General features: G+C 39.9%; 1 protein-coding gene across 3 annotated transcripts in view; it reads left to right on the forward strand.

The window, feature by feature from the left end:
• The window catches only part of SYNJ1 (synaptojanin 1), an 88458-nt gene that overhangs the window by 19953 nt on the left and 52555 nt on the right, over positions 1-15950 (forward strand). For all 3 annotated transcript variants that reach the window (XM_007447412.1, XM_007447413.1, XM_007447414.1), the window contains 5 exons: positions 3514-3600; positions 6024-6291; positions 9296-9521; positions 10299-10382; positions 15389-15450. In XM_007447412.1, coding sequence (XP_007447474.1) covers positions 3514-3600; positions 6024-6291; positions 9296-9521; positions 10299-10382; positions 15389-15450 — 727 coding nt within the window. The remainder of the gene's footprint in view (positions 1-3513; positions 3601-6023; positions 6292-9295; positions 9522-10298; positions 10383-15388; positions 15451-15950) is intronic.

Below are 15950 nucleotides of genomic sequence, written 5' to 3' on the forward strand. Positions count from 1 at the left end.
GGATAGGACGGTGAGCTAGACAAAGCCCCGTCCCTCATGAAGCTGTATTCTCTGACTCTGTTTAAGCTTAAACAGGTTAGTAGCAAATTAGTAATCTCTCTAAGCCTGTTTCCTCATGTCAAGTGGAAATAGTCACAATTCTGCTCATGGGGTGCTTGTGAAAATTGAATAACACATGAAAAATACCTAGCCCAGTAACTAGTTAGCTACTGTGTTGATCATCACAGAAACAATATACAAGTACCTGAGCTAAAACAATATTCGTCACTCTAAAAAAATCATTTAAATTTTTCATTTAATATTTTGAGGGGAAACCAAAAAAATTCCTGGCAGGGAAAATGAAATCTCATCTGTTCTTTGAATCTTTTTTTTTTCTTTTAGCATACTTTTATCTAAGAATATGCACTTTAGTTTAAACTGTGTGTGTGTGTGTGTCCTGTTTCTTGAGTCTCAGAATATAATACAAAAGCACAAATAACTAAGCAGCATGACATTTGTCTGCATGTTTGTATCAGGTGACAGTCTAATAGATGGGTCTTCTTTGGGCCTGAAAGACATGGTAGATTCATATGTTTGGAGCACAGTTAATGAAAAGGTAATTATTATGCATTATTAGAGAGAGAACATTTTGTTGCAGGATAATTTGTTATAAAATGACTTTCTCTTTTTTAAGGGGAGGTGATGACTTAATATTAAAAATATATTTTCTTTTTAACCCTTACTAGCTGCTGGTATTGGAACCCAACTGGTTGCTGCTAAACTGATAGATACATCTAGTAACGTCTATATTACTCTACCAGTGATAGTATTTGAAATGCATATAACATGTAACCTGTAAAACTCTGGAATAGTATTTGCCCTGGAAGCCATGCCTTCTATCATCAGAGATAGCAAGCCTCTCTAAGGTTTGCTTTTGTACATGTGGTACTCTTGACAAGGCAGTATTTAGGGGAAGGAGTTCCTGTTTTACTTTATAAAATATTAAAATTTATGTTGTGATGTTTTCTAGCTGTGTTCCTTGTCACTGAATGTTAGGAGTAACTGTTCTCTAAATATATAGTGCAGTAATAATAATAGGAACTCTAGGAATGCAGAATGAAATTCAAATCCCCATAACTTTAGTGGCTTGGTGAAATCTTCCTCACTCCTTAACTTCATACTGGGTGGTTTGATAAAGATAAAGACCTACCCCTAATAATGAACATACTAGAAAATTGTGACAGTATCAGCTAATTGAGTGACTGAGTCCTTCAGTCTTATAAGGCCTGTGCTGCCAGCTAGCAGAGCACAGCTCATTTGAAGGCAGAAGTGAGATAACTAAGAAGAAGCATAAGAGTAGATGGTCTTGAAAAGAGGTGAGGCAGGCGGGGAAAGTGAGCTGGTCTGTAGAACCCTGGAGAAGAGCTTCAAAACAAAGGAAAAGAGCTCTAATGCAGAGTACTATGGGATATTAGGAAAGCAGTAGACTGAGAAGATAGCCATTTTGTTGGCAATAAAGGTCGACAGAGAGGGACTTCCCTGGTGGTGTAGTGGTTAAGAATCCGCCTGCCAATGCAGGGCACATGGGTTCAAGTCCTGGTCTGGGAAGATCCCACATGCCGCAGAGCAACTAAGCCCGTGTGCCACAACTACTGAGCCTGTGCTCTAGAGCCCGCGAGCCACAACTGCTGAGCCTGCAGACCACAGCTACTGAAGCCCGTGTGCCTAGAGCCCATGATTTGCAACAAGAGAAGCAACCGCAATGAGAAGCCCATGCACTACAATGAAGAGTAGACCCCGCGGACTTCCCTGGTGGCGCAGTGGTTGAGAGTCCGCCTGCCGATGCAGGGGGCACGGGTTCGTGCCCGGGTTCGGAAAGATCCCACATGCCGCGGAGCGGCTGGGCCCGTGAGCCATGGCAGCTGAGCCTGCGTGTCCGGAGCCTGTGCTCTGCAACGGGAGAGGCCACAGCAGTGAGAGGCCCGTGTACCGGAAAAAAATTTAAAAATAAAAAAGTAGACCCCGCTTGCCTAAACTAGAGAAAAGCCCGCGCACAGCAATGAAGACCCAACGCAGCCATAAATAAATAAATAAATAAATAAATTTTAAAAATGTACTATAATTCTGTATCAGAATGTAATTTATTAGAATTTATAACGTACTATCGTTCATGTACAGATCATAGAGGAATGAGGAAAGGGAAAAGGGGTAAGTGCAAGAGATAAGAGGTAAATGAGGAGTGAACCAGTCAGCTAAGAGGTGAGTTGGTGGGGTGTGGGTAGGGAGTGGATAAGGGAAGGCAGTAAAGAAGAAAAGAACTGGAAGGGAAAGGATAGAATGAGAAAGAGGCTCATACCTTTCCAGATTTGTAGACCTTAGAATGTAGTATTTGTACTCGTCCATTGAGTTACTAGCTGTGGTTTATGTTTCATTGGTTCTGTGTTCAATTTTTAATAAGTGTATTTGCTAAGAACTAGGCATTTTCCTTTAAAGCTTCAGGATTTGTTTTTTTGTTTGTTTTGTTTTGTTTTTTCTGAATAGAATAACCACAACAGCCTGTCCTAGGGAAATTATTCTGTGGGTTATATTCATTAGCAGATAACATTAACTTCATAGCAGAAGAAATAAATCCAGACAAAGGCCAGACTGACGATTTCCCCCCTGCTAGACTCTGTGGTCAAGTATTGCCATTAGCTTTCATTATTTAAAGGTTAGTAGCCTTCTGTGCGTCAAGCACTGTTCTAAGTGTCAGGGATGAAAGGATGAATAGGACAGAATTCCTGCCTTCAAGGAGCAGGCTGGCTAATGAGAAGGACAAGTGATGAGTATATTTTAAATGTTTGGGCAACATGAAGAGGGAGGTCTGTGAAAGACCTGTGCCTGGAGGAGTAAAGAAAGGTTTCCAGAAAGTGATTTTGTGCTTGTGTTTTTATAGGGTGAATAGAATTTTGCCAAGAGGCAAAGGTTGGGTATAGAGTCTTTCAGGCAGAAAGCCAGATCGCTGTGCAAAGGTACAGAAATGTAAAAGACCATGCTTGGGCCATAGTGATAGTTTAATATGATTGGAGCCTAAGATGCAGGGGGTGGGAAGGAGAGGAGAGTTACGGAAAGCGAAGCAGAAAGGCTATGTTGAGGCCAGATTCTGCAAGACTCTTTGTTAAGGAGTTGGGTGTTGTCCTATAGGGGATATCATAACAGAGAGTGTTCCTGGTATTAGAGTAGGTGAAATCAGTGGGACAGAGAAGAAAATTCAAAAGCAACCTCCAAAACATATGAATATTGTTAAAGGTAGTACTTCAGATCTTTAGGAGAGGATGGATTAGGGAATAGATGGGGCTGGAGTAACTTGTTAATTCTTTGGGAAAAACCGTTAATTTACTGGTTTGAAAAAATATTTCATGCGATGCATTTATGTTAAGGATATCATTTAGATTTGGACATTTTTGCTTGAAACTCTGGCTTTATAGCCAAATAGAATCTGATGTTTCAGGTCCTTTTTCTTACCCTAAAACTTTTATTTATTTATTTTTATAGCATCAGCAGAAAAAGAAGCAATCAAGAGTACATACTCCAAAGTTCTAGATGCCTATGGACTTTTAGGTGTTTTACGATTAAATCTTGGTAAGTAGTCAATATAATTGATCTATTTTTTTCATTTCTGTTTTTGTAATTCTAAGGATTTGAGAGAGACTATTTCAGACTCTATATCTGAGCTGTAAGTGTGATAACAGCTTTTAAACCTTAATTTAGCTAATCTTGAGATAATGCTCGTTGCCCAAAAAGGCATGCTACATGCTCGTGCTCTTGTGTGATTTTAAGTTCCAGAGACAGCGTCCTATTTGAACACGTTAAGAGACTGGTATCAGTTGTCAAAAGAGAAAGTCAGGGCATTGCCCTTTTTCTTTGTTTCAGTGCATTTAGGAAAAGATGTCTTAGTGGGAACCACACACTGATTTCCCTGGTTTATAGTGGGAAAGACATCTGCTTTGTATTCAAAAGGTCTCAGTCGAGCCTGTGTCTGCTACTTAGTGTCACCATGGGCTGCAAAGTAACCTTTATGATTCTATAACGGTGTGACTTGGAGCGTGGCCCAAGGACTGGTTACGTTCCATAAACTGTTTTGTTATTGGTCTGGATGAGAATAGAAGCCAGCACCATCGTGGAAATCAACACATGGCTTCCTTCATTGATGAAGTCTTGCTATAGAGAAAAAAAGAAGTCAGCGAAACCAAATGGTGAACTTAGTGATGTCATTTTCTGTTCTAGGAGAAGCACCTTTTCTCACCATGAACTGGTAACTGTGAACTGGTTCATGGGGCATACTTTGAGGAGCTCTGTTCTATCAAATGGAGATTTGCCATATGTTATGAATCTATCACATGTGAAGTGCTGTGCCTAGCGCTTAGCTAATACTGTCTTGGGTCATCCTCGCAGTCCAGTGAGATTTGTTTTAATCTTATTTTCTAAGGGTGGATATCTCAGGTTGGTTATGTTAACACAGTGAAGTTGGTCTGGATAATAAGTAGTGGAGGAGCCAAGGCGCAGGGTGCTTCTGCCTACGTTAAAGCCCACGTTCAAAGTATACCACTGCTGGTGGTTAAGAATCCGCCTGCCAATGCAGGGGTCATGGGTTCGAGCCCTGGTCCGGGAAGATCCCACATGCCGCGGAGCAACTAAGCCCGTGCGCCACAACTACTGAGCCTGCGCTCTGGAGCCTGCAAGCCGCAACTACTGAAGCCCGTGCGCCTAGAGCCTGTGCTCCGCAACAAGAGAAGCCACAGCAATGAGAAGCCCGCGCACCGCAATGAATAGCCTCCGCTGGCCTCAACCAGAGAAAGCCTGCGCACAGCAACGAAGACCCAACACAGCCAAATAAACAAACAAATAAATAAATGTCGTACATGGAACCCAGTTGTCTGATCACAGCTGACCAGAGCAGACCCTTCCCTTCTCTCATTCTACGGAAGATGCCTGAAGTGGAAAAAAAATTTAAGATTTTTTTGGGAGTCACACCGAATATAATACTGGCACTCATCACACTGAACTGATGAACATACTACTGATTTCAACTCCTAAGCCATTCCCGAAGGCACTACTGCTAAGCTATAACCTTTTCTATTCTCTCCTTGTACTTGGTCCCTGCAAAAGACCTCAGATTGCTTTATGATTGTTTCCTCTTATTGTCAGGAAAAATTGTGAAAGGCCTTGAAATGGGCAAAAAGATTACTGAGTTTCCATTCAGTGGATTGCTGGGTATCATCTAGCAGATTCTTCTGGGCAAGCCGCAACTACTGAAGCCCGCGTGCCTACAGCCCGTGCTCCGCAACAAGAGAAGCCACCGCAATGAAGCCCGCGCACCACAACGAAGAGTAGCCCCCGCTCGCCGCAACTAGAGAAAGCCCGTGCGGAGCAACAAAGACCCAACGCAGCCCAAAATAAGATTAATTAATGAATTAAAACAAACAAACAAAAAAAACAAAGTACACCACTGCTGAATTCCACCTTCATACCCATTGCACAGAATTTTTGTCAAAACTAGATTAAAAAAATCCCTGAGTTTTTTATAAGCCAAATTGCTTTATAAATTGTTTCCAAGGACTTTTTGTCCACATAGCAGCAGCAGCAGCTCACATTTATGTGCCATTTTTTCAACCTTACTATTTACACAGAACTCTCACATTCATTGTCTTGTCTGAACTTCCTAACAGTCTAAAAGGAAAGGTAGGGAAGATAACGCATATATTTTTTTAAATTTGATAAATCTTGCATACCCTTCAATTAAGTAGAGGAACAGTTTCATAAATGTGAGATTATTCTGTTAATGTTTAAATGCTTCATTATACTGAATGTATTTAAACAAGGATTTTTTCCCCTAACTTTTGCCAAAATCTAGTTGTGAACTTAAACATGTCTATGATAAACTTAAAATAACCACAAGGCCAGATTTTCAAACATGGAGACATGAGAAGGAAGGCGGAAGAAACTTTGAATAGCTTGAAAAACATTGGGACTTTTCATCCAATTAAAGTCTTCGGTTTTTGCAGGTGATATTATGTTACATTATCTGGTCCTCGTCACTGGATGTATGTCTGTTGGAAAAATTCAAGAATCTGAAGTTTTCCGAGTTACTTCCACTGAATTTATATCACTACGAATCGATTCTTCAGATGAGGATCGCGTTTCAGAAGTGCGAAAAGTGTTGAATTCAGGAAACTTCTATTTCGCATGGTCTGCATCTGGAGTCAGTTTGGATCTGAGTCTTAATGCCCATCGTAGCATGCAAGAACATACAACCGATAATAGATTTTTCTGGTGAGTTCATATTACATTTTTCCCTTTGTAATCACATGCTGTGCAACATAGAAGGCTGAACAGTTATTTCCAGAGATGGCAGCAATGGGCATTGCCCATTGAGCACACCGCTCTTTCCTGCTGCAGGATCCTCAGCAGAGCATAGCAGGCATCCACTGTCATTTTTTTAAAAGTCGTCATGTGCTGTGAAACCCATTTACTCTCCCTGATCTAGACTGACCTTCCATTTTAGACATATATTTTAAATATTTATTTTAAAATTAGGAACGAATTAATTGTAATACAATTGTGTTACTCACATCCACTGTTCTTAGTTTTGAGGTCTTGTCTCTGGCAGCATTGCCTTTCTAAGCCCACATTCCCTTATTATTTTTAATTTTAAGGTTGTAAGTAGATGATCTTGATTCAAGAGCAACCGACTACGAGGAAGCAGTACGCTGGGATAGCATTTAGTGCTGTAATAAAATAAGGCTTAATAAAACTCACCATAATAAAGTATGTAACTGTGCCACATTTCACGATTATGCGTAAGTGTGCTGTATTGTAAGTAAGCACTAATGGGGGCGGGGCCCACATGACTGTAATTAGTATCACTTTACTGGAGCAGACCAGATTTCTAGTATAGCTGTTCTCTTGTCCACAGTCAGCATCGATGTTGACTTTTATTTCATTTGTTTACTTATGTTATAAGGCCAAAGTCCGGGACTCTCTGCTCTCGGTCTCCCTCAGTAGTTCAGATTCAAGGTGTTTCCTCCTATATACTTTCCCTCCCACTTTCACTGTCTGCCTTTATGGTCCTGGAGAAGGCCCTGGGTGTCAGAGGGCTTAAAGTCAACAACGTTAGGACAGGAAGCTAACTTCAGAGCAATAGTTTGGTCACCTTGCAGCTCACATGGAAGTGTCTTGGCCCAGAGGAGTGGCATGGGCGAGCAGAGAGGGCAGAGTGAAAAAGGGCTTTGGAGCACTGTAGTCAGGGGGTGGGGTGCGGTGGGGAGGTCAGTGGGACAGATGAGTGGACAGAGTCCTGTCTGCTTGTGTCAGCCCTACACTTTTCTGATGGAAGAGACATTGAAGATTCTGCAAAAGGTAATGGTGTTGCAGCTGGACTTAGGGCAGCTATCCTTACCTTTTTCCCCCCTGCTCATTCTTACCCAAAATTTCTTTGATTGAGAGAGAAAAGTTTTCCTGCCATAATTAGAAGTCCAGGCAGGTGCAGATGCATTGGCTAAATGGTCAGCAGTCCAGAACATCACTAAGTTTAATCAGTGGGAATAATTCATGCATCCTTTCATTCAATTATGGCTAGAGTTGGGGCAAATTTAGATAACAGATTGAAGGGTTTATCTAGCAGGAGACAGGCTGAGCGAAGGGGACGCTGAAATGCCAAAGGTGAGTTTTGCTCATTTTACAGTTTCTACAGTCTTGTTAAGGATTGGATACTGGAGCTTCACTTTGTATAGAGAAATGAAAGCTCTTAGAACTCATTGTGCTACCCTTGCAGCTTATTAGTAGGAGTATTTTCCAGGATACAGCCAAGTAAGTTTTGTAGCCAGAGAGTAGCAACTTCCTATCACAGAAACCCAGGCAGCTTTACTCCATTGGAGATTTGAGGCTGCTTCCAGTCAAGAGTCAGGTGTAAATTTAAACAATCAAAACAGCAAGGCATTGACTGCAAAGAAAAATGAAAACTGACAGCAGAGGGAGAAACTCTACCTGAACAAATGTACGGATCCCGCTCCTATTTAAATGGGGGACCTCTGCTAGCAGGGCCCTCAGCTGTGGTGTCTGGACAGACTGGGTCACAGTTTGAGCTTTGCCTCAGATCAATGTAGATAATAGTAAAGTGTGGAAGCTTATGTCCTCTTTTGAAATTAATGGCGGTCATCGGATTTAATGTTATCGCCCGAGCAATCCTACTACTCATCGCCATTCCAGTATGCTTTCCTGAGCGGGTGAGAAGGGCTGGGGTTGTAGCTGGTTTTCCAGGACTGCACGTGGCCACCACCTGTTTTCCCTCTCCTACAGCTGTCGCTTGAGGAGGAGGGGTTGGGGACAGCTGCTCCAGCCGCGTTGCTGTGTATTCTTGGTATTAATGGCCCTAAGGCGTCAAGAAAATGCTGTGACATTGTTTTTATACCTCTTAAGACAACAAGATAGTGCAAAGCACTTAAGAAAGATTTCTGATTAGATTGGTAGTTTTAAAACTCAGAGAACCAAGCTTCAGTATTCTAGAAACTTCACTTTTGTAAGGCACCTTTTTATCTGAAAGTACCAGATAGAAAGTTTTTCTTCACAACAGTATATTTGCTTTGGTGGTAGGTTGGTGAGGAGCTTCACGTGTTTGCTGTTGGAGGAATAAGGTTCGGACAGAGCCCCTGAAGCGGTCAGCAGGATGAGAAGATGGCCGGTGTGGCAGGACCCCAGCCCCTCAGCCCTGCTTTAGCCGTAGCAACTCTGCTTTTATGTTTCCTGATCACCAGGCTTCTGCGTGTTCGTTTGAACAAAACTCTTTGCCCCAAAAAAGTTTGGCAACCAGGCCCCATCCGTTATCTAGAATGTAAAAGTATTTGGAGCAGTGGAAACTCTAGACATGCATTAATACGGTAACCACTAGCCCATCTGGCTATTTAAACTTAAATTAATTAAAATGGAGCCTTATAAAAGTCAAGCCTTAAATAGAGCCTTCTAAAGTAGGGTGGGGATGTGTATATGAAACCCGTTTTTGGAACAAGTGATAAATACATTATGAATAAAGACATAACAGAAATGGGACCCAGATTCTAAAAACATAGAATGTATGCTTCTTTCCTATGGACCATAGATCACATGTCCAAGGATCTCATTTTATAGCCCTGTCTTCCAATCCCCGCCATAGTAAATGTAAATGAATTGATTTATTTTTGGTGCCTTTTAATGTGCATGTTCCAGGAGCAACATTTTGAAACGTACGCTGTGTGTCGTCCAGTGCTCATTACGCTAATGCAGTTACTTCTTTTTTTGTTAGGAATCAGTCTTTGCACTTGCATCTCAAGCACTATGGTGTGAATTGTGATGACTGGTTATTACGCCTCATGTGTGGGGGAGTAGAAGTCAGAACAATTTATGCTGCTCATAAACAGGCAAAGGCTTGCCTCGTTTCCAGGCTAAGCTGTGAACGAGCTGGGACCAGGTTCAATGTCCGGGGAACAAATGATGACGGTCACGTCGCCAATTTTGTAGAAACAGAACAGGTATATGTTTATATTGCTTAATTCATGTATTAGGGGAGGGGCACAGAGAATAATAGAATAACAGATTTTTATTGATTCAGAACTCATTTCGACATCTGTAATGTCATTTTATGGTTGTTCTTGGCTACTTATTAGCCTTAAGAGAGGATTCCCCAAAACAAACTTATTTAGCCATGGCTCTTCAGGTAAGTAACAAAACTTTTTGCTAACCAGCATGGCATTACCAGTGTCATACGTTTTAGTATTGAATTTAAAATCCTCAATTATAGAGCTAGACAGCTTAAGAAAAGTGTGTTTTGATGAAATTAAGTCAAACCCAACTCTTAAAGCTAGGTATATAGTACCATTAAAATGAAAAGTTATAATATTTTTGACTATGAGGCTATGTAATTGTAAACTCAGGCCACGCCCCCGGCCCATTTCAGATCTTCAGATTAGTTTTTGAAAAATAGAAAAAGCTAAAGGAAAAAAATGAACTCTGAAGGTATATGTATAAAATACTGAAATTCAAAAGGAATTCCCTTTTAAAAGTTGTAATTCTGATGCTTCTGTAGAGTCACTATTTTCTTGGTTAATGTATATAGAAGAACTATCACTAGTTGAAGAAAGAATCCAACTTATTTAGTGGCCTATTTTGGGTATTTTGTTAGGATCATTTGTATATGAGAGATTGGTCATAAGATATAACTGGCGTGCACTAGAAGTTAGGAAATTTGTCTTTAGATGTAGAGGTAACTTCGTCTGTAGAAATATCTTACCCATTATTTTTCTCTGTAGGTTGTGTACTTAGATGACTGTGTTTCTTCCTTCATACAAATCCGGGGGTCTGTCCCATTGTTCTGGGAGCAACCAGGGTTGCAGGTATGTGTTTTGACATTCAGGTTTTTTTTCTCTTGAGAACTTTCCATATTTTCTAAAGTTTCAGGATGGTTTATCAGTTCATTTGATAGTTCTACTACTCAGTCTAATAACATTAGATAGATCCATAAATGAGGATCCAAGTACAGAGGTCCTGGAATTGTTCTAGTTATTTTTTCCTTCAATGTTCTTTTAAATATCCATAGAAATTCAGCTCCCATATTTAATATTAAAATTTTGATGTTTTCATGGCCCATTGATTTTCAAAGTGTTTCTGTGCTTACTGTCTCAGTATCTTAGTGTATAACAATTTAGTCTCTGTAGCTAGAAAAATGTAGTAGTTAAAACAAAGCTTCTGAAACCAGACTTCTCAGTTTGAACCCTTACTCACCGCTACTAGTTTTGTGATCTTGGACAAGTGATTTAACCCCTTTGTGTCTGAGGTTTCTTATCTGTAACATGGGAATAATATTAGTAGTTCCTACTTCTTAGGTCTTAGGGTTCTTACGAGGATGAAATGGAAAGTGCTTAGAATAGTAACTGGCACACACAGTCAGCGCTAGGTAAGGGTTAGCTGTTGTTGTTAATAAGAATATATCTGCTACTGAAATTTTACTTTGTAATTTGTAGTGACTTGTCATCTTGAATATGTTCTCTGTTTTGCTTTCTGATCTTTTTTTCCTAAACTTTCCTTTGTTGATTAAATGTAAGATTTTTTTTCACCTAAGATCATAATACTGGATTGCCCATAGTAGTGTGATTTTGCATTTTATTTTTATTCAAACATGTTGAGTTCTGAAAGTGTTAAATTACATTCATTTTAGGCTTCTGGTATACAATGTGTAGTAAATTTTGTGCCTCAGTCTACAGTATTGAGAAAACGGACAGAAAAAAAAAAATCTTGCCTCCATTTAGTTCACAGTTAGATCTCTCTTATTCTAGGATGGTTATTGTGGAGAAAAATTGCAGATCACTTGAACCTTTTCAATAAGGCAATTTATTCAAGACAGGCTAAGAATTAACAAGGATTAATACTTGTACTGCTTTGCTAAAATTCCTGAGTTCTCGTTAAGACCAGTTTAACTCATGGTGGTTTTATCTTTGGCATATAGGCGTAACTTAAATAGATACATTGCTCCCCAAGTCTCTCTTGGGAAAGAATACCCACCCTACCCCACTTCTCCTAACTTTTTGTGACCAGAGGAGGGTATTTGGAATATTTGCTTTAAGAAATTTCTAAAACCCTGTTTTGATGCAAGGTAAATGCTTTTGCTTTAGAGACAGGCTGGTATAAGAGATTGTAATAGCCTATTTATAAGACCTCTGTTTTACCTGGTTTCTGTGTTATTAAGTAAGTTCAGAATTACAGTGTTTGGTTATTCAGTAAGGTTGGATCCTGAGTAGTTACATTGAGGGATCCTCCTTGGGTGGGACTTCCTTCCCACTTCCTTCTGTGTTCTGTGGCCTGCCCACACAAGTAGTCTGGCTGGAGAATGTCATTTGATTATGGGCTGAAAACTACAGATTTTTAAATCGTGCCTTTCTTGATAGAGATAGTAATTTTTGAGACATCAAGGCAGTCCAGCAATTCTGCCAAATCATCACTGAGCTGGCCTGTTGTCTCAGGTTGGGTTGAGGATTGGGTCAGTAGTTCCCAGTTATTTAGCTTAGTAGTTTTTAAAGCCAGCCTTTCTTTGAACAGGGATGGATTCGTTTCATGAGTATCTTTTATCATTTCCCCACCATTCTAAAAGAGTAGGTAATAGAGGAATGAAAATAATAGATATTGATTTAAAAAAAATAAAAATATCAAGACCCCAAGTTCATTTTCTCATAGAAGACAAATAAGGACTTTTGACTTAGGGTGGCTGTCAATGGTCGTTAGGTGTCCTGTGTGTTCTCGGGACTGGAATTTATTATTGGGAATCCTTGAAGTTAGTGTTGCCTAGTGAGATGTCGCACTTCACAAGTCATGGACAGAGAATCCTCAGGCAGTTGTCCCTTGTTCTACCTCTTTTCCTCCATGAATAACTCCTCTCAGGTTCTTAAAATATTTTAAAGGAATCTTTGGAAGTGATTTTAAAATGCAGATTCATGGCCTCAACTTCACTTGAATCTTTTTGAAAGATTCAACTTGAATCAACTTGAATCTTTTTTTTTTTTTTTTTTTGCGGTACGCAGGCCTCTCACCGTGTTGGCTCCTCCCGCTGCAGAGCACAGGCTCCAGGCGCGTAGGCTCAGCGGCCGTGGCTCATGGGCCCAGCTGCTCTGGGGCACGTGGGATCTTCCCGGACCGGGGCACGAACCCGTGTCCCCTGCGTCGGCAGCTGGACTCTCAACCACTGTGCCACCAGGGAAGCCCAACTTGAATCTCTTTGAAAAGATTCAAAGAAAGAATCTTTTGGAATGGGGCCAGGAATCTGCATTTTAATTTGAGTGGTTAATTTAACCACTCAAATTAGAGAACTTGTGCTGTACTGGATCCTTTCCTGCTGCCCTTGCGGCGTATCCAGCCCTGCCTGCTCCAGCGGCCAGTCCCGAGCCAGCAAGGCAGCCCTGTGACGCTTAGCCCCAGCTTTCTCCTAGGTCTTGGGACTTTCTCTTTCTTTTCATTCCCACTCCTGTCATCTCAGTTAAGGTCTTCAGAATTCCTTCTTGCCTGGAAGATTCTCACAGTTTTCTAACTGGTCTCCTCCCTGCTTTCTGGCCATTCTTAACCACTTTTGATCTATTACACTCATCAGATCTATGCACCCGTTTCTTCGTGTTCTGGCTTCCTCTACTTATCTGGCTTCATGCCTGGCTATTTCTAGCAAGAATCCTCTGCTCCCCAAACGAAGGTTTGTTGTCCTTCAGTAGCCGACTCAGATCTCATGGAATGGATTCCGGTCACTCCTCCACACTGATCTCTTCATGAAATCCTTAAGTTCTTCTAAACGTGTATTATTCTGTACACATTAGGTGTATATAGTCTTGTATCCTGTGAGAAATTCAAAGACTGTAGTGATGCTTCAGAGAGAGCTTGCAATCTGTTTGGGGAGACAGGCCTTTTATGGGAAAGATAAATATCAGTATCAATTAGTTTGAGGCATCATAAGAGTTGTCATAAGGTGCTGCCCAGGTAAGAGTGATATTTCAAGTGCTGGCAACTCACTCATTTTACTTATGATTTCCTTTTTATGAAGGTATTTAGCGTTTATAATTTGTAGTGTTCCTCTGATACTATATCATTACATTAGATTATAGCCTATATTAGTCTTAAAAATGGTAAGCATCATGAGATTTATGCCTGGCGTGGTGTGGCACATTGAATTTTTGGTTGAATTGAAGTTTCAGAAGTATGTGAACACGAAGCAATACTGTTGTCAGAAGATGATGTTCCATACACCCAATGAAATGGTTTTCTAAAACTATCTTTTTTTTTTAATGGGGTAAATTTATGGTTATTTAAAGCCTTAAAACTTCTATCACCATTGACATAACTTTTTATTATAGAATTTTTTTAACATTGAGTAGTAAAACCTAGTCTAGTCTAACCAACAGATTGCTGTAAGTGTTACGATGTGTAGCTAATTGTGTATATGCGTTGGGGAGCAGACAGTAGGGAACCACAACGACCGTTACCTAAAAAACATGAGGAAACTTGTATTTTTTTCGCCTTCTTAACAGTTGAGAGTACCGTGCAAGATAAATGTTAATGAATAAACAAAATGCTAAGTCTTGAACTTTTATAGAGTTATAGGCAATTACCTGAGAGGACTCCAAAGAGAAAGTTTTCTGCCGCCTAAAATGCTTAAAGTCCTGGAGCACACATCTTTCCAAATTTAAGATTTTATGCAGTCTGTTAAGCACTAGAAAGTGAAATGGAATATAGATGTGACATTTGGCTAATCAATTTCTTACTAAGAATAAAAAGCACTAAAGAGAGAATCCACTGATTTCTCAGGACAGTCATTCACTTGTCTCATCAGATCAGGAGGGGTAATGCTGAGTGAATGATGATACTGTTAATTCAGTTTTGAACTTGGATGGGCATATTAGTGCTTATTTTCTAGTTTTATTTGTCCAACTGCATGACTGATTTGGCAGCCCTCCTCCCACGCTGCCTTTAGAATCACTTTGTTCACAGATTAGCAAGAACGAATTCTTGGGAACTTTGATCCCAAAGTCTCAGGGAAGTGTTTAAAAGTGATATTCAGGGAAAGAATCTGGTCTCACTGCTGTATATCTTCTTGGCATCTGTTATACCTTTCTCAATTCTGCCTCATCTCTCTGTTGCTTTCCTATAGGAGAAGAGAAAAACTGTAACAAAACCCAATCGCTAGTTATTTTCCATCTTGTTTAATTCTCTTAACCCAGATTTTCTGATTCTGCAAAATGTGCTGTTACTATAGTTGTGTGCCTGAGAGATTGACTTGGAAAGTCTGTTTTTCCAGGAACAATATTTTTAATTTGTAGGATCTTTGGGTGAGGGAGGAGTGAACAGAGTATTCAGCATAACAGAGAAAAAAGGAATATGTAGACATTGCACTTGTTGGCAGCCCCGAAGAGTAGGAATTTTGGTCAGGAGGCCTGAATTGTCATGCGAATCTTTTTTGAAATGAATGCTGTTGCCCTGAGAGGACAAGTTTATTCACTTGGCTGTATTTGGTTTTTTATTGCCCAAATGGCAATATGGGTTGACGTAAAAAGGGCACATAGTTTGAGCTTAAAACAAGGTAATGTATGTGAAAGCACTCTTAAAAATATCTTACATAAATAAAAATCCTCGTTAGTTTACAAGTGTTTCATAATGGTCTAACTTCTAGTTCTTTTTTTGTGAGGTTGTGTTTTAAAAAATAAAAGGGATGAGAACCTCCTAGAACTTGTTTTTTAAAGAATATCATGAATGGCAATCACTCAGCTCACTACTGGGTGTTTAGCAAATGCATTGTTACATACTGTTAACAATATTTCTTTTGTTTACATGTTGGCTTTTGGTATGGTTAAACATATTTTTCTTATCTTAGGTGGGATCTCATCGTGTTCGTATGTCAAGGGGGTTTGAAGCCAATGCACCTGCTTTTGACAGGTAAGACTGATTATTTTTACATAGTGCTGTAGGTTTTGATATGGCTAAGCAGTGAGACTAGTTCTAATTGTATTTACTGATTCATTTCAGCTTTTTTGGCTCCAAGGAAAATTTCTTCTTGACTCCTAATTTAACTGGAGGACAGTGACACTTACTGTTATGAATTCTAGGGGTGGTAACACTAGGTGTGTGGGTCTTGTTGTCTGGGTCTTAAAACTACCTCTCACCGGTGTGCTGTCCAGTACGGTAGCTACTAGCCGCCTGTAACTCTTGAGCATTTGAAATTGACTAGTCCAGATTGAGGTGTGCTGTAGGTATATAATATATACTGGATTTGAGACTTAGTGCAAAAAAAATGCAAAATACTTTATTGATATTTGTTTTATATATCAACTACATGTAGAAATGATAGTTTAGCTGTATTGGGTTAAATAAAATATATGTAAATTAATTTCCTCCTTTGATTTTTACTTTTTTTTTTTTTTTTTTTTTTTTTTTTT

Source organism: Lipotes vexillifer, unplaced genomic scaffold (genome assembly GCF_000442215.2).
Source record: "Lipotes vexillifer unplaced genomic scaffold, Lipotes_vexillifer_v1.1 scaffold689, whole genome shotgun sequence".
Classification (NCBI taxonomy): Eukaryota; Metazoa; Chordata; class Mammalia; order Artiodactyla; family Lipotidae; genus Lipotes; species Lipotes vexillifer.